The sequence below is a fragment of the Canis lupus genome, chromosome 10, assembly GCF_048164855.1.
Source record: "Canis lupus baileyi chromosome 10, mCanLup2.hap1, whole genome shotgun sequence".
NCBI classification, from domain to species: Eukaryota; Metazoa; Chordata; class Mammalia; order Carnivora; family Canidae; genus Canis; species Canis lupus.
In genome coordinates, this window is record NC_132847.1 from 38,190,001 (window position 1) to 38,212,421 (window position 22,421).

The following is a 22,421-nucleotide window of genomic DNA, read 5'->3' on the forward strand; positions in this document are numbered from 1 at the left end:
TTCAGGACTAGAAGACTTTATGCAAAGGTTTGCATAGGCTATGCAAGTACAATTAAATTTCTAGGTGAACAGAGCCAGACACATTAATTCCTTGGCTATTTTTGCATTCAGACAGAATTCTAAACTACATGGAAATTACATACGGACAAATTCAAGTACTCACATGTGTATCTTGGGCATACACACAAACACACACTGGTGGCCTTTCTGAATTCTGCTTTAAAAAGTCCAGGGAGAAGAGAACAAAAGGCATACCCAATGTCCTAAAAAAATAAAATTCACTTGAAATTTTAAAATAGGGGAGTGGAGTGTGAACAGTTCTATATTCAGACATACATCGATGCATTACAATATGTTTCACTTACACTGACAACCCAATCACAAATTTTCATTTTAACAATACTAAATTTTGATTCTAAATTGAAATAGTTTGTGAAGCAGACAATATAAATGATGTGCTTCCCAGATCAAGCACACAGATCTGAAATGCAAACACCTAATAAAGGAAAATGTGATCAAGCTGAGGTAAAGGTCTCAGACCACTCTCAAAATTATTTAAAAGGAGAAAATGCTGATTAATAGATTAAATCAGTTCTAATAAATCACCATGGATAAAGCTGTTGCAGAAGGTGATGTGAAAATACTCAGACACTTGAAGAAAATAAATGCAGAGGAAAAGAATGCTATTTTATTGTATTACTACTTTAAGATTTTTAAGTAATCTCTATACCCTACAACATGAGGCTTGAACCCACAAACCCGAGATCAAGAGTTGCATGTTCTATGGACTGAGTGAGCCAGGTGCAGCAGGAATGCTATTTTAGAAGTGTGTTTAGAGCATTATGGTAATACGGAATTAAGCAAAGGAAGTTTTAGCTTGATTAAAAATTCTTAGCAGCACCTAGTAACCCAAGGAAATTATGATGTAAGTTAACTATCAACTTTTACTTCTTACTAACTAGATAAAACTATGTAGTGTGTCTGAAGGGGAGGTGAGAAGCAGGGGATAGCTGGAGAAATGGAGGAGAGGAATATCCAGAAAACTTAAAATGCTTCATAACAGTTTGCTTTTCTCAAGCCCTTACTATAATTTATTTGCATTACTTGTTCTTCTTACAGATGTCTACAAAATGCCTTCTTTGATTTTTTAAATTATAATGTGTTCTTTGACAAACAGCAGAACCTAGAATCCTTTGGTATTAGCCAAAAGGTCCTTCAAACTCAAAGGCAAAGAAGACGTAACAGCTGTCAGGGTCTGGAGTCATGCTAACTTGAGTTCCACACCAGATCCTACCAATTTCCTTGAGCAAGTTATTTTCTTTCCTCCAACCTCAATTTTCTCATCTATAAAATAGAAATAATACAGCAAACACAATAAAGTTCTAAGCTCTGGGTTACATAATAAATATTATAAGGTTGACTATCTATGAGGCCCAGAGACATTCAAAGCAACTTGACCAAGCTGAGCAAGCTAGTGATTGGGACAAGGCAAAAACAAAAATCTCCTGCTTTCCTAGTCCAAAAACATACTCTACTGCATTCCACTGTCCCCCAAAGAACAGAACCCCATTTCCTCTCCCTCCCACCTACCATACAATAGAGAGAAAAATCATCTTTACCACTTGACAAAAGCCCATTCTTAGGAATCAGAGGCAACATTTGTACCCAGATGGCTTCCTAGAAACCACAATTTGTTCATGTCAAATTCTTTTCTTTTTTTAAGATTGTATTTATTTATTCATGAGAGACACAGAGAGAGAGAGGCAGAGTCACAGGCAGAGGGAGAGGCAGGCTTCTCTCAGGGAGCCTGATGTGGGACTCAATCCTAGGACCCCGGGATCACAACCTGAGCCAAAGGTAGACACTCAACCACTAAGCCAACCAGGTGCCCCTGTTCATGTCAAATTCCAAAGCTGATTTGTTATTTGGGGCAAGGTTTAAATGGACTGGGTTTAAGTGTCCTTTGTCAGACAAGTACAATGTCTCTGAACTGCACGTGATGGGGGGACAAACTTGAGAAGGAAGGGTTGTTGACAATTAAATAAGAACCCAAAATAAGTCCCTGCTGGACCTTTCTTTGTGGACCTTTTACGTGGTCTCCAAAGTGCTATCACTCAACAAATCAGGGCTAGATCGGGATACATTTGAAAACTATCAGGAAGATGTTCAGATTTTTTTTGGAAAAAAGCATAAATGCCTTTGATTGCATCAGTCTAATAACTTCATTTTTAGGGAAAGAGCCTTGGATGAAGAACAAGAATATTCTATATTCAGTTTTTGCCTGTATCGTAGGCCTTAGCACATAAATGTACAGCACTTGTATTTCAGAATCAGATTTCAATAGATCAAACTAGGGTTCCTGCTGAATTCCTAACAATTCAGTGTATGGCGATTCAGAAGTTTCCAAGACCAAGAGTCACTGTGTTGTAATGAGGAAGTACAGATTTGGGCTTCACTTATCATCTCTATTCACAAGTTTTGATGACCCCTTTCTTCCCCAAAAGAGTGCCTAAAAAAAGAGTCACATTAATAATTGTGTAAAAATACATAAAGCACTTTAGGCAGCTATGATATATAATTCAGTATCCCCTAATAAAACAACAGCCCATTATAGAAACAGACATAGTGTTTTACACTTAGGTGTGTGTATGTGTGTATGTGTATATAAATATCACCAGATACATACAGAACCTCAGATATTAATGGGATGAGTGCTGGGGAGATGTTTCTTTCCCTCATGCCCATTTTAATGATGGGAAGACCAAAGCCGTGCAATATAAAAACTTAGCTAAGTTCAAAGAATGTAACTATGTGGCTAGAATAAGAAGCCATATCTTCTCTACTTTTGAGTAGACTCAAAATCTACTCTATCGGTATCATAAAGGAATACAATTTGTAAGGTGTTTTTCTTTAAATATTTATTTACTCATGAGAGATGCGGGAGAGACATAGGCAGAGGGAGAAGCAGGCTTCCTGTGGGGAGCCCGATGCGGTACTCAATCCCAGGACCCCGGGATCACAACCTGAGCCAAAGGTAGACGCTCAACCACTGAGCCACCCAGGTGTCCCAAGGAATAAGTTTGAACACCTGAATATAACTATATAATTTGAATTGTGTAAAAGGATGTTTTATGTTTTATCATTTATTATTGATATTTAGATGGCCGGGGTTCTGATGAGTAATGATAAAGGTAAAGAAAATGACTAACAAATCCCATTAGTCTTTTCCGGCCTCACTACTAACTCATCTCACTTAATGACTATACTTAAAAATCTGTAATGCATGGGATCCCGGGGTGGCTCAGCAGTTTGGCGCCTGCCTTTGACCCAGGGTGTGATCCTGGGGTCCCAGGATCGAGTCCCATGTCGGGCTCCCTGCATGGAGCCTCCTTCTGCCTCTGCCTGTGTCTCTGCCTCTCTATGTCTATCATGAATAAATAAATAAAATCTTTTTTAAAAAATCTATAATGCAAATGTAAAGCCACTAACATAACTTATAATTAAAAACTTCCTCTGCTTTACAAAAAGAATTCCATTGTAATATGAATTGTCCCTGATACCTATCTACTAGGATCCACTATTATGCAATCCCTGGAACAGTCTTCCACAAGACAGCATAATTCCCCTTCTCATTTATCTCTGTATGGGCAGGACAAGAAAAGTGTGGTGAGACAGAAGAGAGGCATCACTGTCTGTCTTCAGTCTTGCAAAGCCCAAAAAAGTCCTGAACAATCAGCCCTTACCTGGGTACCCAAGGATAAAGAGGGGCTACAGACTGGACTAGGCTGTTTGATTCCCTAGTGTGAATGACAATTGACTGAGCTTGGGGAACCAGGTGATGCTGCCATAAAGCCAGCAGTTAAGCACCAATGCACACTTGGATGGGCCCTGGCAAGCAGAATCTGAAGTTAAATCCAAAGTAATGCTCCCAAGCTACAGGTCAGTTATTAGCAGACAGGGAAATCACATTAGTGGCATTCAACAATTTGTGCTTTAATGAAATAGAACAGAATAAAATGCAAGGCACATAGGATAAATATTGTTTCATGTATGTGTGTAAATGGTCAAAAAGACTTAGCCATTATTCTGAAGAGAGAAGCCACTACTCAACTCCAGTCACATGGGAATGCAGATAATGTGTGGCTAGATACACCAATCCTTTTCAAGAGAAGCCAGAACTCTGAACTGTTGAATGAAATCTGCCCAAGTTTTTAAAGAAAGCTCAAACTATTTTAGAACAATATACAGACCAAAACAAAACAATCTGAAGGCTGGACCTGGATTCAATGTCCTTGATCTCTTGCTTTAAAGAAATCAGTACACATGTAATAAAACTGAGGTAGTAGAACTGATCTTGAAAGAGCAAGAGAGCAAAGCCTTTCTCCTTAATGTCCCTGGGAAACCATGTGTGTAGAAGCATTCCCAGAAGACATTAACCACAGCAAGACCAACAAGGGAGGGAAAAGAACAGCCAGCCCTGCAAGATCAAGTGAGGAAGAAACCACTGGGCCTTGGTGACAGAGAAGTAACTGGGCTAAGAGATAAAATAATGGTGAGCCTAGTAGTTTCTATCAATCTTCCTTGAGTTGTGTTAGATGATAAGGGTGGATCTCTCAGAGACATCAACCTTGACTTTCCCTTCACAAGGAGACAGATGGATGGATGGATGGATGGATGGATGGATGGATAGATGTCTTTTCCTTTGGGAGATGTGAAAAAGAATCAAACAGAAGAGTGCCAACAAAGTCCCTTTTACGTGCTATAGCTCTGCCTGCCCACAATTTTTACCACCCTCAACTACCCTAGAGTACCAATGAGCAGTTTCATGGGTATTAGGTAGGGCTGGGTGGGGAAGGAGCCCTTCATATGCCTCACCTGCTACCTGCCTTGCCCACAGTACTGGGACCTACTCAAGTAGACACAGATCTTTAGTCTCTCGGCTTCCCAAGTGACACCTGATTGGGAGACAAAATTCTCAAGTGATATGAGGAACTGAGCCTTAGAGGTTGGTGGGACTAAGCTGAGGCTTCTTCACCTCTCTATACTGCAGAAATGATTCACAAAACCAGGAACTGCCACCCACCAGCAATTCTATTTGCCTATTTTAAAACACCAGGAGTCTTCCACACAAATGTGCGTGAGGGCTGGTCTTGCATCAAATATAAAACAAGGCCCGCCGCCAGCTCCAGGCCCAGCTGTTCCCCAAACTCACGGTGCAGGTGTGAGATCATCCCTATGAACCTCACCTGCCTGCAGTTTGTCACCTCAATGTCATTACTACAGGCAGAGATGCAGTTGGGGCTTTTGTTTTACTTCACACCAGGGGGAAGTCATTTTTGGAATTTTTCATCTTAAATAGATTTTTCTTAAATGTATGTGACACATATTCCTCACAGGACTTAATAAAATAGAGATTTCTCATGCCTGGAAAGTAAACTACAGCTGCACAGATTGAAACTAAATTTATTTTTTAAAACTCACATATTTTGCTTGGAACATTCAAAATACACACTTAACTATGATTTCTAAAAAAGTTCAGAATCAACAAAACAGAAACTTCTTCAGCAAAGTTTTTATTAATATAATGTTAATTTATAGGACAACACTAACATTTGTTAGGCTAACTAAAAGTTTACTAGGTATCCCTTCTTATCAACAAGGAAACTAATTCCAAAAGAAGGAAAACTGCTGGAGCTCTTTCTTCCTATATAATTACCATCATGAAGTAAACAGGAAAACCTTATTTTCAGTTTCTTAAAAAATATATTCTGATTCTGACATTTCTGTAAAAAAAAAAAAAAAAGGGAAGAAGTGAGAAGTGTAAATAGAAAGCTTCTGGGGGGGGTGGGGAAAGCTTCTGGGAAGCCCAGATGGCTCAGCGGTTTAGCGCCGCCTTCAGCCCGGGGGCCTGATCCTGGAGACCAGGGGGCTCCCTCCATGGAGCCTGCTTCTCCCTCTGTCTGTGTCTCTGGCTCTCTCTGCCTCTCTCTCTCTCTCTCTCTGTCTCATGACTAAATAAAAATATAATCTTTAAAAAAAAGAAAGCTTCCAGTTGCTTTAAAATAACTCATGATAAATACAAATAAAGAAATCCCATTTTATTGCAAAAGCTTAGGTTGAACTGTGTTAAGGAAAGGAGTGATGGTCTTATATGTGACCTCAATGCAAAGAATATAGGTGCTTTCCTTGTTTTTATATATATATATATATATATTTTTTTTATATATATAAATCAAATGTATTCCCTAACCAGTAATGTCCAGCAGAAATAACAGTAATGGGAATGTGGTTTTCATGACATTCTCAGGTGACTTTCAGGATCTCCTTGTCACAACAGAGATTGTTACAATGACAACAAGGAACAAACCTCTGGGACTCTATAACCTCCCTAGACATGATGTACTAAAAGGATTTGGCTTGTCTCATCTCTCCTGATTATGCAATATATGCTAGAAGCAGAAGAATGGTGACACGCACCACTGGGCTGTGGACAATGTTTTCTGGTCCCACTTGTTTCATCTCCTCATTTACTATTTTGTGTGTTGCCTGACACTTGCAGTGAGATGAGGGTGGACATAAGTCCAGGCAAGAGCAATGAGAAATGTTTGCCTTGTCTGTAAGGTAAAAGATGCAGGAAGGTACATATTTAAGGACTTGGTGGGCCGGCTTATGAGCACATACATGTGTACACACACATACCCATTTATACCTAGGCACCTAATATGTCTTTCCTGGCATACACACACACACACACACACACACACACACACACACACGTCTGGTTTTACACACCAGACATTTCCCTTGAAGTTGTGATCAATATTTTGCAACTCAAATATTCAAAAGCCCTAGAAAAGCTATCTAAAAGAAATTTATTAAGACTCCTTTCATAAACCAATATTTACTAATATAAATAATCACATCTAAACTGTCCAAGTTTGGATTTATGCATTCAGAAATGGCATGCAAATCCAAACATAGAGATCACAGTTAAACTATCTTGGAATGTGTTCTTTTGTACCATTTCACCTAATAGGTAAACAGGTGGCCACCACTCCAAATGTGGATATTTGAAATAACAGATATCAGCTAGACATTGTTCAAACAAGAAAAACAGCTCAAAGATTTTTATTTGGAACAGAAGCAGAAAAATTTAATGTGTGCCAAATGCCACACCCACAGAATATCTAAGGGGGGGGGGGGAGTCCTCTGCATTATAGTGATTCTACCCTCAAAGATTTACCAAGATAAATAAACCACATCTGTCCACTGGGATTGGCAAGTGCCTTTTTGTTCCCTATTAGTTCTAAGGCACTCAGAGAGATAATGCTATTCACTGTACCTTATGATCTCAAAGGAAACCGACACTTTAAATGATTATCTCTATCCACACCCCCTTAGCTCCTGGTATAAATATTCAGCATAAGGAATAAGCTACTGTGAAAAGCAATTATAGAGAAGACCCCAGGAAATTACTGAAGACATAATCAGCAAGACTTAACACACTTGTTTGACTAGCCTCCTAAAAGAGGCTGCCCAAATCTAAAGTTACCATTGGAATGATAGTCCAGTTACAGAACAGAGACAGCTTTAGTCACCAGCATAGTTACCACCACAGACAGTATGACACACTGAAGCATAGGAAATGTACAAAATGACTTTCAGATCATGTGGTGTGCGTTTGTTTTTATTTTATTTTATTTTATTTTATTTTATTTTATTTATTCATGAGACACAGAGAGAGAGAGAGAGAGAGAGAGAGAGAAGCAGAGACACAGGCAGAGGGAGAAGCAGGCTCCATGCAGGAAGCCTGATGTGGGACTCGATCCTAGGACCCCAGGATCATGCCTTGGGCCGAAGGCAGGCACTAAACCGCTGAGCCACCCAGAGATCCCCAGTATGTTTGGTTTTTTTTGTTTGTTTGTTTTTTTTTAATTTACTTATGATAGTCACAGAGAGAGAGAGAGAGGCAGAGACACAGGCAGAGGGAGAAGCAGGCTCCATGCACCGGGAGCCCGACGTGGGATTCGATCCCGGGTCTCCAGGATCGTGCCCTGGGCCAAAGGCAGGCGCCAAACTGCTGCGCCACCCAGGGATCCCACCCCAGTATGCGTTTTATAAAATCATTTTAAGTAACTGATGCATAAAATAGTCAAGAGTTTTTTAACCATTGTCAGCAGTCATAGTCATGGTATCTGGTTATTGTAGAACAGTAGAATTCATTGGAGCTGAAGGCTACTTGGAATTAAGATAACCAAATATTTTTAAAGTATTTAGACTTTTCAAAAATGTTATCTTTTAAATTCACTTCCTTAATGGAAAACAAATTCATTTTTTCTGAACCAAAAGGAAAAAAATCCTTAATCCTTCTAATCCATATTTTTCAACAAACTTCCATTTTCATTATTATAAATGAATATCCAGCTACGATAACCAAGTTTAGTTTCCTCCTTATATTAAAGAAAGCATGAGATAGCAATGGAAGGACACTTCACTATCTCTAAGAAAGCAGGAAGATTAACTTAGCAACTCAGAGTACATGGCACTCAAGTGAGACTAGGTCCAGTCTTTCTTGACTTAAGAGCAGAAGCTGTTCATCCCTTTCCTCCCTCATTTATCTCATCCTCTAACAACTTTCTTTCCTAATTTTCCTTACCCAGAACTCCTGGAATCAAGTAGCTACAGGGGGAAAAAGGAGAGAGGGGATGGAGTATACAGAAACCACCACCTCCGCAATCACCACAGACTTTAAAAATAATTAAAAAATAATAAAGGCCAACACATAGTGCTTACAAACACTACTGTACAATATACATATAATGTGAGCCATATATGTAAATATGTTCTAGTAGCCACATTCAAAGTTTAAGTTGAGATTTTAACATATTTAACCTAATATATCAAAAATATTATCCCAATATGAAATCAATACAAAAAATTGAGATACTTAGCACTGTATTTTTCATACCAAGTCTCTGAAATCTAATGTGTATTTTACACTTATGGTACCTCTAAACTTGTACCAGCCACATTTCAAATGCCCAAGAACCACATGTAGCTAATGGCTAGCACACTGGATGATACAGGCTTATCATCTGCCAGGTATTGTTCTAAGTGCTTTAAATGTACAGATTCATTTAATCCTAATAACAATCCTACAAGGTAAATACTACCATTATTCTCACTTTATAGACAAGGAACTAAAAAAAAAGAGCAGAGTCTCAAAATCACATGCTGGTAGGTAACAGAGAGGAAATTCAAACGTTGGCCATCTGGTTACAACTTCTACACTATTTATTAAGAGTCTATTGGGTCTCTGACAGGCACAGAGCTGCATATCTAAATAAATTTTTCCATGTGCTCCTCAGAACAACTCTAGAGAATATTAATATCCAAATTTTACACACTGCTGCATCATTAACAGATATTTCAAGTAGAGATAGCATGACTTCACAAAGGAACACCTGGTGGAAGACAGTAAGGGTAAACAGTCCAAAGGTCCTACTCTAAAGGAACATAAAATCTAGTTAAAAAAAAATACAAAAGCATTATAAAAATTAGTACACTACAGGACACAACGGGCTAAAAAAAGAGGTACTTAGAAAAATCTCATCCCATTAAGAGAACAGGCAAGGCCTTCATGAAAGAGGTAATATTTAAGAAGGGCTTAATTAGAAGCCTAGGATAAAATGCCTCTAGACCAAAGGCAAGGAGGTGAAAGGAGTTCTGTTAGGTGCTGAAGGAAAGACTAAAATACTTTTTAAAATGGCTGGAGTTTAGAGTACACATAGGGAAAAAACACACCAGATATGGTGCTCAAATTGTCAAAAGGCCAAGGTATGGAAAACCTCAAATTCTATGTAGTTAGGGACACTGAGTAGATGACCAAAATTGAGCCTTAGATAAAATCACTTTACCAACACTACGCTGGATGAACAGCAGCAAAAGAGATTAGCTATGAAAGGTTGGAAAGGGTGCTGCTAAAATAATATAAGCAAGCAACTGCAATGATCACAGCCAACTTTAAAACAGGAAGTAAAGAAACAAAACAGAGGATCATGGGGGAAGAGAGGAAAAAAATAAAACAAGATGAAGTCAGAGAGGGAGACAAACCATAAGAGACTCTTAATCCTATGAATTAAACTGGGGGTTGCTGGAGGGGAGTGGGGTAGAGGGGATGTGTGACTGAGTGATGGACATTAAGGAGGGCACATGAGTAATGAGCACTGAGTATTATATAAGACTGATGAGGGATGCCTGGGTGGCTCAGGGGTTAAGCGCCTGCTTTCCACCCAGGGCGTGGTCCGGAAGTCCTGGGATTGAGTCCCACCATCAGGCTCCCTGCATGGAGCCTGCTTCTCTCTCTGCCTAAGTTTCTGCTGCCTTTCTCCATCTGTGTCTCTCATGAATAAATAAATAAATAAATCTTTAAAAAAAAGAAAAAGATGAATCATTGACTTCTACCACTGAAACCAATAATACATTATATGCTAATTAACCAAATTTAAATTAAAAAAAAAAAAAAAAAAACAGAAGGGGAGTAGGAGACTTTCCGGATGCAGAATCCTTAAGGTCTAGGGTCTAAAGTTAAGCCAAAGATGACAGTTTATACCCATGTGCTAGTTAATCATAATAAGTTTGTATTTTCCCTTTTATTGCCAGCCTAAAGTTTCTGCTATATCTATGCTTCTCACCTCAAAATTTATACTATCTACTGGCCTTACAGCTAGCTCTTTCTTTAAATTCAAGAACTCCTTTCCTATCAAGTAAGGAGTTAGTTGTTAGCAGAAAATGGCAAAGGACATTATCTTTCAACTTAGAATAACCTGATACCTTCAAGTTCTTCAACCCAAAGACAGAGGAATCTGATTCAGATTTCCAGCACAGCTGAATAATACTCTGTAAGAGCTTAACAAGCAGCTATGCCTAAAATACTGGCCTTTTGCTTGAAGGTCTTAATGTCTTAAAGGAAAAGTTAAAAACTTTTCCCTACTGTCTACTTCCCTTTGCATTTATTTATTATTTTTCATGTTTAATTAAAAAACACTTCTACTTTAAACAAATATTTCCTTTTTTTCCCTTTAATTACCTGACAAACAGTAGTAGAGCTGCATAAATTTTGCCTGAGGTTAAAGCTGGAGGAGAGCCTAATCACCAGCTTGAGACATTGTTCTGGCCAAGTAAAGCAGAACACATTTATCCCATGTGTTTGAACAATACTTAGGCACTTCCGTTAAGACCTCCTTTTACCCAGTGTTGATTCTGATTACCCATTTTCCTGATTTGTGTGAGAAATATGGGTGATCTTCACACCACCACTACAGGATTAAGGAAATGTACCTCAGTACAGCAGAGTTCAGGTGTGCACACAGCCCTCCGCAAAGAACATGAACACAAATGCCAGCCATACTCCGTTACATGTCAAACTTGGGCAGCCTTCCCTTGATTCATAATTGATATCATTCTAGACAAACCTTCATGATTTTCTGCTGCTTTCCATAAAGAAGGTGGTCAAAGAACAGGGACAAGAGCAGGTAGAGAAGTCAAAGGGAAAAAATAAGTAAAATACATGCCAAAAATAAGTACAGTTGACCCTTGAATAGGGTTGAACTAGTAGGTCCATTTATACATGGCTTTTTTTTTTTTAACAGTACAGTAAATGTATTTCCTCCACCGTAGAATTTTCTTATTAACATATTCTTTTCTCTACTTTGATTGTAAGAATATGGTATATGACCAAATAATATACATAATATATGTTAATCAACTATTATGTTATTGGTAGGGCTTCAACAGTAGGTTATTACTAATTAAATTTTTGTGAAATCAAAAGTTACATGTGGATTTTTGACTGTGCTGGGAATTCATGCCCCTAATCCCCATGTTAAGAGTCAATGAAATGAGAGGTAAGTATAACCTAAGAAAAATGGAGATTAATGGCACTTACATAAAACAATGAATAACAAAGCTAAATAGATACACATGTGCACACACACAAACACACACACATTACCTGCGTGTTCTCTTAAGAGGTGCTCCTCCAAATTCTCAGGCCCAAGTATGTAGTCTTATGTGTGGTCTAGAGATGCTCAAAGCACTTTCTTATCCTACAATTCAATCTAGTAATAAAACTATGGTGCTCTGGAAGACTGAATTCAAGGCAGCTGGGAAGTCTCACTGGAATCAAATGATCTCATCTGCCAACCATCCAGGACTCCCCAAAGTTTGGAAGTGCTCTGTGTCACTGGTGATCTCTCCAACAACTGACAAGGGAAGTGGAGAGGGTGGGAAGGCAGCTACCTTTCCATTTAGGGAAATCATCCTGCATTGTGGCCCAATTTTCCATCAAAGATATAAGAAACACAAAGGCAAAAGACCTGATCCCAACTAGAAAATCTATCTTTGACACAGGTAGTTGGAAAGAATTTCAGGTAACCATTTGTATACACACCAAACAAATATACAAGGAACAAGAGGTCCTAGAGTCTCCCGCTACCTGAAGCATTAATGCCTAACCTTCTTTGGAGGGAAATGGCAGCCAGCTGAGGACAAGTTTGAAAAAATCTAAAGGCGATGATGATGATGATGGTAATGATGACAATTAAAGACAGTAACAGCAGTAGCCATATCTTACACTGCTAGGACTATCTGAAAGGTACAAGGCTTTAGAGTCAGAGAGATTCTATATCAAACTCAAACGTTCTGGACAACTCATTTAAATTTTCTGAGTTCCCATTTCTTTATTCAAAAAATAAGAAAAATGAAGAGTATAAACTCAGAAAAGCCATTGTAGAGATAAATTTAGCAGTCCTGATGAAAATGCCTGGCACACAGAGGTGTTTCACAAATATTCATTCATTACTCTCCATTCTAGAGTGTAGTTCATTGTATCTTAAATCAGAGAACTGGCTCACCAACAGGAGTAAGCCCAAGATTTACAGCTTTTGGTCCTGCTTATATTCACTTGACAAGCATTCAACTGATTGCTCACTTGTATGCCAGGCACTATTCTGGGCATTTGAAATAGATCTGCTTTAATTTCTACCTTTATGGAATTTGATATACTTTTATCTTTTAGAGTCAGGGATTTCCTCAAAAAATAAACCAGTACTGAGTAACAGTTTGTTTTATCTCACTGTTTCAATGCAAGCATGATTCATATTTATTATTTGTGCTATTTGTTTGGTACCAACCTAAATGTCACAGAACAGGCAAGACTGGGTAGGAGGCTGAAAAAGGAGCACAAGTGATACAATGTGCAATCAAGAGCAGGAATAAAAAGAACATTTAAGACCAGAATGGAAAGATGGCAAAGGAGAGCCAATACGGAAGTCTAAAGAGAACACCAAAACAGGAGCCCATGATGAGCAGCATGAGCTTGGGTAACTCTGGAGAGGATACTTAAATCACAGGTAAGAAGATCATGGTTCCTAATAAATGGTCTAAAGTAATGATCATTATTATGGTCATTACGGTGACTTTACCTCTCTGGGCCTCAGTTTTCTCCATCATCAGAGAAGTTCACACTAGATCTGCAAATTTTTTTTTGTCTGCTATTTTTAAGGGAGAGGAGTTTCAATTTTTTAAACTCCTTAATGGAGATAAGGCATTATTTTAAAAGGTTAGGATGTACCTGGCTAGAGAATACTGCAGATTCCTTCCATTTCTAACATCCTATTATGACGATATATTCTGGTTCACTTGACTTCGGAGAAAAAGTTTCTTAATCACTTATTGCTAGCAGAAAACTAAATTCAAAAATTATAACAAAAATAAATGAATGAAAAGAGGATCACTGTATGGATCAATGAGAAAAGCATGCCATGAATTAAGAAGTAAGGTTAATTCAATCCTCTGTGCCTGTTGTTTAGAAAAAAATTGTAAACCTGTACAACAAATCCCCAAGAAAAAAAAGCAAATAATTAGAGATATTTGTTAGATTACATAGTCAGTACATGGTATGATATATGATACCTCCATTTCTCCCCCAAAAATAAAAATACTAGTTGGAAATATGTGTCATGGTTTTTAATAACCTCTGCCACGATGCCCTATTAGAAAAAAGTCTAGAAATGCCACCAACTATAAAAGGAGTCATCAATGAGAGATACTTTAGTCCAAACCAATATCCACAGAAACTCAGATTACACACTATTAAGGTTATCATTATGTTGCAAACCAGCAACTCTGCAAATATCACCTTATTTAATTTCCACAACTCATTGGGATGGCAATAATAAGTCCCAGAGACACTGAAAGCAAGGTCATAATGCTAGGAGGTGGTAGAAACAACGTTCAGTCAATCATTTTAAGATTTCATTTTTTTAAGGATTTTATTTATTTAAGAAAGAAAGAAGATGAGGTGGGGGGGGGCAGAGTTAGAAGGCAAAGCAGACTCCCCATTGACTGGGGAGCTAGATGCAGGGCTCAATCCCAGAACTCTGAGATCATGACCTGAGCCAAAGGTAGATGCTTAACCAACTGAGCCACCCAGGAACCCCTACGATCTCATTTTTAAGTAATCTCTACAATACAACGTGGGACTCAAAGTCACAACCCCAAGAGCAAGAGCTGCATGCTCTACTGAGCCAACCAAGTGCCCCAAAACCAACGTTTAAATGGTAGATTTATTTGGCTCTACAACACAGCTTTTTAAACTATATCTCTACTTTTATTAAGCCACCCATGAAATCACACTTCCCAAGTGAGAAGCTTAACCTCCTCAGCATGACATTTCTGTTCCATATTGATGATGTCTGCATTATTAGGCTCAATGAGGTCACTAATAAGGTGGTCCCATAGAAATTTTTCTCACAAACACAAATTATACATACAACTAATCTTTTCTAAAGTTGACAAGCAACTACTCACATTAAAGTAAAAATGGGGCCAAGTATATAAAGGGAAAGAAATAAAAACACTGAAATCTGCAGTGAATGGTACTTAGCTGTTGAATATAATAACCAAAGTAACAAGCAAACCCCAGACCAGCACAATGAGCAAGAAGAATTCAAATAGTAAATAAGATGACACAATGAGCCATAAACAGCAACAGGGCCTGTAGGCCTCAGAAATTTCAAGTTTACTTTTACACTACAGATCCTATTGTTCTTGGTGGAGAAAGCTGAATTGGCAGTCACTACATATATTTGTTTGCCTTAATAATAACACATTTTATGCATCAGAGAGAAAAAAAATTCTTTTAAATTTCTGATGCAAGGCAATGATCCAAAAGCTATTGGCTTCTAGGATGAGAATTACCTCTCTTTTGTATAGATTGTGTGTGAATACAATGCACACATGCTCTGGCACTGTCTTTTAGCTACCGCCACAAGAGTGGAGCCTATAAAACAGCCTGGGGCTATAGTGGATCAGGCTAAATGGTAAAAGTTACAATGAGTTTGGGAAACAGGATTATGACTAAGAAGACCCTCCAAATCTCAAGGCAAGGGGTTCACTGCCAACTCTACAACAGGTTACAGAATAAACCTGAGGCCAGTCTTTTAACCCACCTTCTTCTGTTTTCATTATGTCTAAAATGGGAATTGTAATTTAATGTAAATAAGAGTACAAAATGTAAAGTGCTATCACTATATTAAAGCATGCTCTGAAACTCCAGAAATACATAAAATCAAAAACTAAAATCACCTGCAGTGTTTTATTATGTTTATATGTATATTTGATACACACATGGTCTCATAATTAAAAATCAATATACATCACTGACGCTATTAACTATATTACTCTTTCACTCATTAACCATTTACATCCTTCATGGAAGAATGGAAATAAAAGAATAAATTAAAAAATTGTCTACATATACATGCCCTATATTTAAAGAAAATTTCTGCAACTTTTCAAAAACTGCACACTAAGAAGTGAGGTGTTTGACCAAATAAGCAACAAACATAACTCTTCCAAATGTGAGTTTTTATTGTAAAAGGCCTAAAAACAGTAGTATTTCCCAGCTTTGATTTATGAATCTTTGACTCCAAGAAGCAGGCCCCTGAGATATTTAGACTACACTGGGAGATTCCTCAGGTATGTGTAAACATACAAATGCAGTGGTGGTGAGTTGAAGTGTTATTTTCACACCCTATCCCCCCACATACACTTAAAAAAGTAAGAGTACGAAGATGTACTAGGTTCTCAGACATGTATTTTCAACTTAAATCATTATAATTTTCTCCCACCTTCTTTCCAGTTCTTAGAAGAGTATTTGTGGTAGCCAAAGAAAACCCAGGAAAATGCACTGGAAGTTACACTTCATAGATACAAACTAAATGAGGCTTTAAGAATATAATTTGCAAATAGCAACTTTCATAAAGTACTGTACAGCATCTGACCATTCCTCTAATACTCCCAGCCCATTTAAAGTTCAGGCCAACTTTCTATTTAAATGATGATAATAGTAATTATCAAGTGCTATGCCTCCCTCTACTATGTCAGGCTCCAGGCTAGCTTTTAAATTCTAGTATTATCTCACTTTATCCTCATCAAAATCATAAAGTAGGTCTAAATATAATCTTTTAAAAGAAGAAACTGGGACACCTGGGTGGCTCAGCGGTTGAGCCTCTGCCTTGGGCTCGGGGCGTGATCCTAGAGTCGGGGAATTGAATCCCACACATCGGGCTCCCTGCATGGAGCCTGCTTCTCCCCCTCTGCCTGTGTCTCTGCCTCTCTCTGTCATGAATAAATAAGTAAAATCCTTAAAAAAAAAAAAAAAAAAAAAAAGGAAGAAGAAACTAAGACACTAAAGTTAAGAAACTTGCCAGGGTCACGGACCAGTTATCCAAACCTCAGTGAGCCTAGATGCAAAAGTTCAAGCTTTTTTAAAAAAACAAAAAACAAAAAAACATTTGACTTATTTATTCATGAGAGACACACAGAGAGAGGCAGAGACATAGAGGGAGAAGCAGGCACTCTGTGCGATCCCAACGTGGGACTCAATCCCAGAACTCCGGGATCATGCCCTGAGCCAAAGGTAGACTCGTTCAACCACTAAGAAACCCAAGCGCCCCAAAGCTCAGGGCGTTAACTCTCAATAGTATTTAAGAGTAGGGCTAGTTGTAGCAATATATGGAAAACTAGGGAGTTTCCTACTACATAGCTTTTAAGGAAAAAATTTTAAAAGAGAAATATGCAGAAGGATGGCAATCCATTAAGAACTTACTAGGAAACTGCCTGAAGCTTATGTGAAGGCTGATTTCTTGAATCAAGAAACATTTTAAAAATACTAAAGTTGTTGTCATTTACCCAAACGTGTCAGATGTGATAAAACAAATGCACAATAATTTTTTTTTTTTTTAAATACTATGTACATGGCAGCCCGGGTGGCTCAGTGGTTTAGTGCCGCCTTCAGCCCAGGGCCTGACCTGGAGACCTGGGATGGGGTCCCACGTCGGGCTCCCTGCATTGAGCCTGCTTCTCCCTCTGCCTGTGTCTTTGCCTCTCTCTCTCCCTGTGTCTCTCATGAATAAATAAATAAAATCTTTTTAATAAATAAATAAATAAAAATACTATGTACAAGTCTGGCAGTGTGATGCGTCCAGCTCTAGTTTTATTTTCTACATTCATTTGGCTCATTCAGGATCCTTTCCGGTTCCATAGAAATTTTACAATTGTAAAATGCTGATGGTATTTTGATAGGGATGGCATTGAATGTGTAGATTTGCTTTGGGTAGCACAGGCGTTTTAACAATATCTGTTCTTCTAATCCATGAGCATGGGATGTTTTTCCATTTCTTTGTGTCTTCCTCAATTTCTTTCATAAGTGTTCTATAGTTTTCAGAGTACAGATTTTACCTCTTTGGTTAGTATTCGTAGGTATCTTATGGTTTCTTCGTGCAATTGTTAACGGGATTGATTATAATTACTTATACTATGTATAACTGGGAATATAGAGCTAAAACTAATCTATTTCAGAAATTAATATATTCAACTATATGAAACATTAAAAACAAATAAAACATTCCAACATTACTATTCAGATTTAAAGATATGTATTTTAAGCCAAGAAAAATTATAGATGTTCTGAATTTAAAAACAGCTATGAATTTAACTTAATAGTAACTAGGATGTGCTCCTTTTCAAATTACTGTAACTGGTCAAGTAGTTTCAAGAACTTAGAAATGGGGATACCTGGGTGGCTCAGCGGTTGAGCATCTGCCTTTTTTGGCTCAGGGTGTAATCCTGATCAGGGGATCGAATCCCTGTGAGGATCCTGTTTCTCCTTCTGTCTATGTCTCTGCTTCTCTCTGTATCTCTCAGGAATAAATAAATAAAATCTTTAAAAAGAAAAAAGAACTTGGAAATGGTTTTGTCTCATAGATTTAAGTCTTCCTCCACCCAACAACCAAAATCTTATCAGCTCTCTCCTCCAAATTATCAAATGTATTATCTTTGTTAGTAGAAAACTGAGCTAAGTTTCCTGAAGAGAATCAGCTAAATTGTTTTTGTTACACTTTTATTTATAAGAATCACTAAACAGTCGCCTAAGAAGTAAACTCTTAGTTCTTTTAGTAAATTCTGTTCAGTGATTTCCCTAGCCAATGAATTCTTTTTCTAAAACAGCAAGTAGAAAAGCTTGTATGTCAAACGCTGTATACCAAATAGATGAAGGATGGCTTATTAGAATTACAAGTGAAATTTTTATCTTAAGGAACTTAACAAATTTAAAATCCACTCAGGAAAAATGTTGACTGCCTTGATTGCAGTAAATACAGTAACACTTGATATGTAGAAATTGTTTTTTAAACAGGTAAGGACTATAATCTGAGACATCTCTGACTAACCAGACAGATGAACTTTGAAGGAAGAGAAAGCTCAGCAAGTAACGTCAAACTGCCCAAAACAAACCTTCACTGACTTCCCCTACAGGTCTTTTTCCCTCTCTATGGAGGTGCTTTTGAGATTTCATTCAAATCCCTAACAGCTCCTATCAAATTATATTAGAATTGTGACCTTATGATAAGATGCCTACAACGATTCTAATTAATCTTAGTTTGTCGAATGGATTAATAAAAGCATTTTGTAGCTCTTTGGATAGATTACACATATGTGCATTAATCAGCAGTGAGCATCTAAGAGTAATTCCTGGAAAATCTACAAAAACACCCCAATGATTGAGAGAGGTAAAAACTTCTTACAAAGTCCTTTGGGAATCAGAAACATATAGGGGCTCTGACCACTATCCTTGAGAAGGTAATGTATCAAACAATAAGTAAAAGAAAATACATCATTTATTGTCCCCTTTCCCTTGAAGTGGGTAATTAAAAGAGTTTTTTGGGTGTTTGGTCATTTTAAGACCCAATGCACAAAAACTTTAAGCGCAAAACTAAAGACTTGAAACTTACAGAAATTTAGACCTCTTCTGTTGCTTGGGACATAGCTTGCTTGCATTCTTTCTTTCTTAAGGCCACTTGTGTGAAACTCTTTCAAGTAAAAACTACTACAAGATAAAGAACTTGCCTGTCCTCAGTCACCTCCTGGTCCCCTTGTGCTTAAACTGTTATCTCCATGATAAGCAAAGGTGCTCAGAGGTGCTTTCAAAGTCTTAAGGCTCCAGCAGAGTGATGACTGAGAGGCCCGCAGGCACTGCAAACCAACGCTGTCACTTCTAGTCACTGCTCGGCCCAGCTAATGCCATGCCTGTCATGACAAGCACCAGCCACCTTAAGGCACCACACCTCTACCTCGACAAAACATACCTTTGAAAAGGTATGAGCCATGGAGGGAATCTTTTCAGGGGTTGCCAAGGGAAGCCAGCCTCATCTCTAACAGCAGAGGCACAGTGAAAGAGCCCAAAGGCAGAGATACAAGGAGGGCTGCTAGCCCTAAGTGCAAATAATTGTTCTATTTCCTGTGCATGGACAGGGGGGAAAAATGACATGTTAAGATACCGTTTGACCAGGCTAAAGCGGGTTTAGTTGTCAGCCTAAACCTGCCATCTGGTGTTAAGATACAGCAGATCATCACACCCAGATGTGTTCCTTCAAACAAATCACATCTTTTTTTCTTATTCTCCTTTTTTTTCTTTCTGTAAAGAGAGAGGTGCCTGCCAAAGATACAAATCAGCTGAAGTTTACTTAAACTAAAAAAACTCTTGTTATAATTTACTCAGTCAAATGTGTAGGTATGTCACTTTATGCACCCCCACCCCAAAAGCAACCACTTTTCAGAAATGGTATCTAGACATGCTGAGCAGAAAATCATTTGTTTACTACACACTGACCCTAAAGTTAAGGCTATCCTTAGTCATCAAAAAGCCATTTCATCTGAAAAGTGAAATTTGTTTCAGTGAAGTAGAGTTCTGAAATCCTTGTCTTCCTCTTTATTTTTGACTCAATATCTCATTCCACAATTGGGGTGGGGAAGGGTTATGCAGTGCTATCATTTGTACCTCATTACACTTGGGCTGGAGCTTTGAGAAAGCTGATATTCCCTCTAAATTTTTACAGATGCTTCTAGTTTACCAGTTCATGACTGCACTACTAGAAAAGACTTCCTGCCTCTAAACTGCTTGCTGGCATGTATGCTGAATTTCAAAATCCCTGAAAAAAGTAAACCTTTGTGGTGTTCTCTTAACTTTCTTGCTGGGGAAGAGGGGGAGGGTCACCAAAACCACACCAAGCAAAAGCTTTTTCTTCTATAAAGTGAGACTCAATCTCTCAGAATTATTCACTCCTAACTACCGACTGTTCATCTTGATTTGGAAACCTCCCACAAAAATGTTCATTAACAGAAAGTTATTTGTGGAAGGTGTTTTTCATCATAAATTATAATTATGACACATTCAGTAAGTTGTAGAAATAACACCATCACAGGCAGCCTTTCACCTGAACCTATGTGTTTTCCTTTATTTTATACATACCATTGGAAAAACACTTTGGGACAGAGAGAAGGGACACTTTCTAAACCACCACCTCTTTTTTGTTTAATGGCTCCAGGGTTTTTCAAAGTTCAGGGCAGGTGACACTGGCCTGTTCTTAATCTTTACTGCTTTAGCAATGTTAAGGCTGATGACGAGGGACACAAATCCCCTGATGGAACTGAATGCATTCCAAACTCCCCGACCCACTCAAAGCCATAATCCCCTGCAGCTGGATCTTACTTACCACCATGCACAGCTAATACATTTTTTAAAAGCTAGTCACTGGTGACAAATGTAAACTGGACAGAGCAGCAGCTCCCCCTTCTCCCTGCCTCACTCCCCCACCCCTCAATCTTCCCCCATAACCCAGAGACTTGCTGTTTCTGTGATGAATAGGACCTGCCTTTTAGAACCACCAAGCCCATGCCATATAGCTCTGCTCTAAGTGACTGGAAGGTTTTAAAAGCATCTTCAGCTGTCAGACTATAACAAAAACAACAAAAAAAAGTCATCCTTAACACAAACATTTCACAACTGAGAAAACCCTATAAGTTGAGATTATCACTGCCATACTGAGCTCACTATTTATTTCACTATCACATGCAGGCGAACTGTTCTGGCACCCTGGCAGCTTGACTGAATTAAGCTGGCTGCCATATTCTCCAGCACAATAAAATAAATGCAAAAAAAAAATTAAAACCTGAGGATCTTCTGTGATATATTTTGTTTTATATCCCTTCACTTTTTTCTTCTGGAAAAAACTGGACAGAAAAATAGTAAACAAGTAGTCTTTTACGATGGGCAAGTATGTTTTCACCATGAATGTTGATCATCCACTTGGAGAAACCAAGTCACCCAAGTAGATAAAAGCTTTGTGCTGGATGAAATCTCTAAAACTCAGGGCCATAAACTATGAAAACCACAACTTAAAGATAGATGACAAGATCAATGAGTGGATATCTAAATTAGGGGAAAAATAGTGTCAAATGGTATCAAAATGCCATACAAAACAGATGATAAACTTTGACAAAGGAACAAGCTATCCACTTTACCTGGTTCAGAAAAAGTAGGGGTTAACCTATGTGAGTTTTTTGGGTTTATTCTAGTTCCCAGATAACTAGTAATAAGTGCTATGATTTAAGTGATATTACCAATTAGACTTGGCAATGGCTACCACAACACTGACTACAACGCTTAAATTGCATTAGATTTAATTACTGCAAAATTACATCTGGAAAGGGAAGCATAATTTTATAACCACCCTCAGCATTCTAGCTTGAGCTCAGTCCCTGCATGATACATACTCATCCTAGTAATTGAGGCCCTGAAAGGCACCACAGTTAATAATGTGTAACTAGCAAGAACACAAGGAGAAGCAACAAGCAGGTCGCCACGAATTAAATTCACATCTGATTATGTGACCTCTCAGCATCCTCCCAGCACTGCTGAGAGCAGGTACTCCAAAAGTAGCCTGGTGACCAGCCTCAGCAGGACCCACAAAACAGGAATTTGGCTGCAACTGGGGTCAAGGTAGGACAAGGCACTGTAC

The 22,421-nt window shown here is 38.2% G+C and overlaps 1 protein-coding gene across 17 annotated transcripts in view; it reads right to left on the minus strand.

Moving 5' to 3' along the window:
* BNC2 (basonuclin zinc finger protein 2) overlaps positions 1 to 22,421 on the minus strand; it is a 438,453-nt gene that overhangs the window by 366,883 nt on the left and 49,149 nt on the right. For 9 of the 17 annotated variants that reach the window (XM_072841445.1, XM_072841443.1, XM_072841442.1 and 6 more), the window contains exon 1: positions 164 to 258. The exons of the other annotated variants lie outside the window; for them this stretch is intronic. In XM_072841445.1, coding sequence (XP_072697546.1) covers positions 164 to 253 — 90 coding nt within the window. In that variant the 5' untranslated portion in view covers positions 254 to 258. Of the gene's footprint in view, positions 1 to 163; positions 259 to 22,421 lie in introns of those variants that run through there. 17 annotated transcript variants of the gene reach the window in all.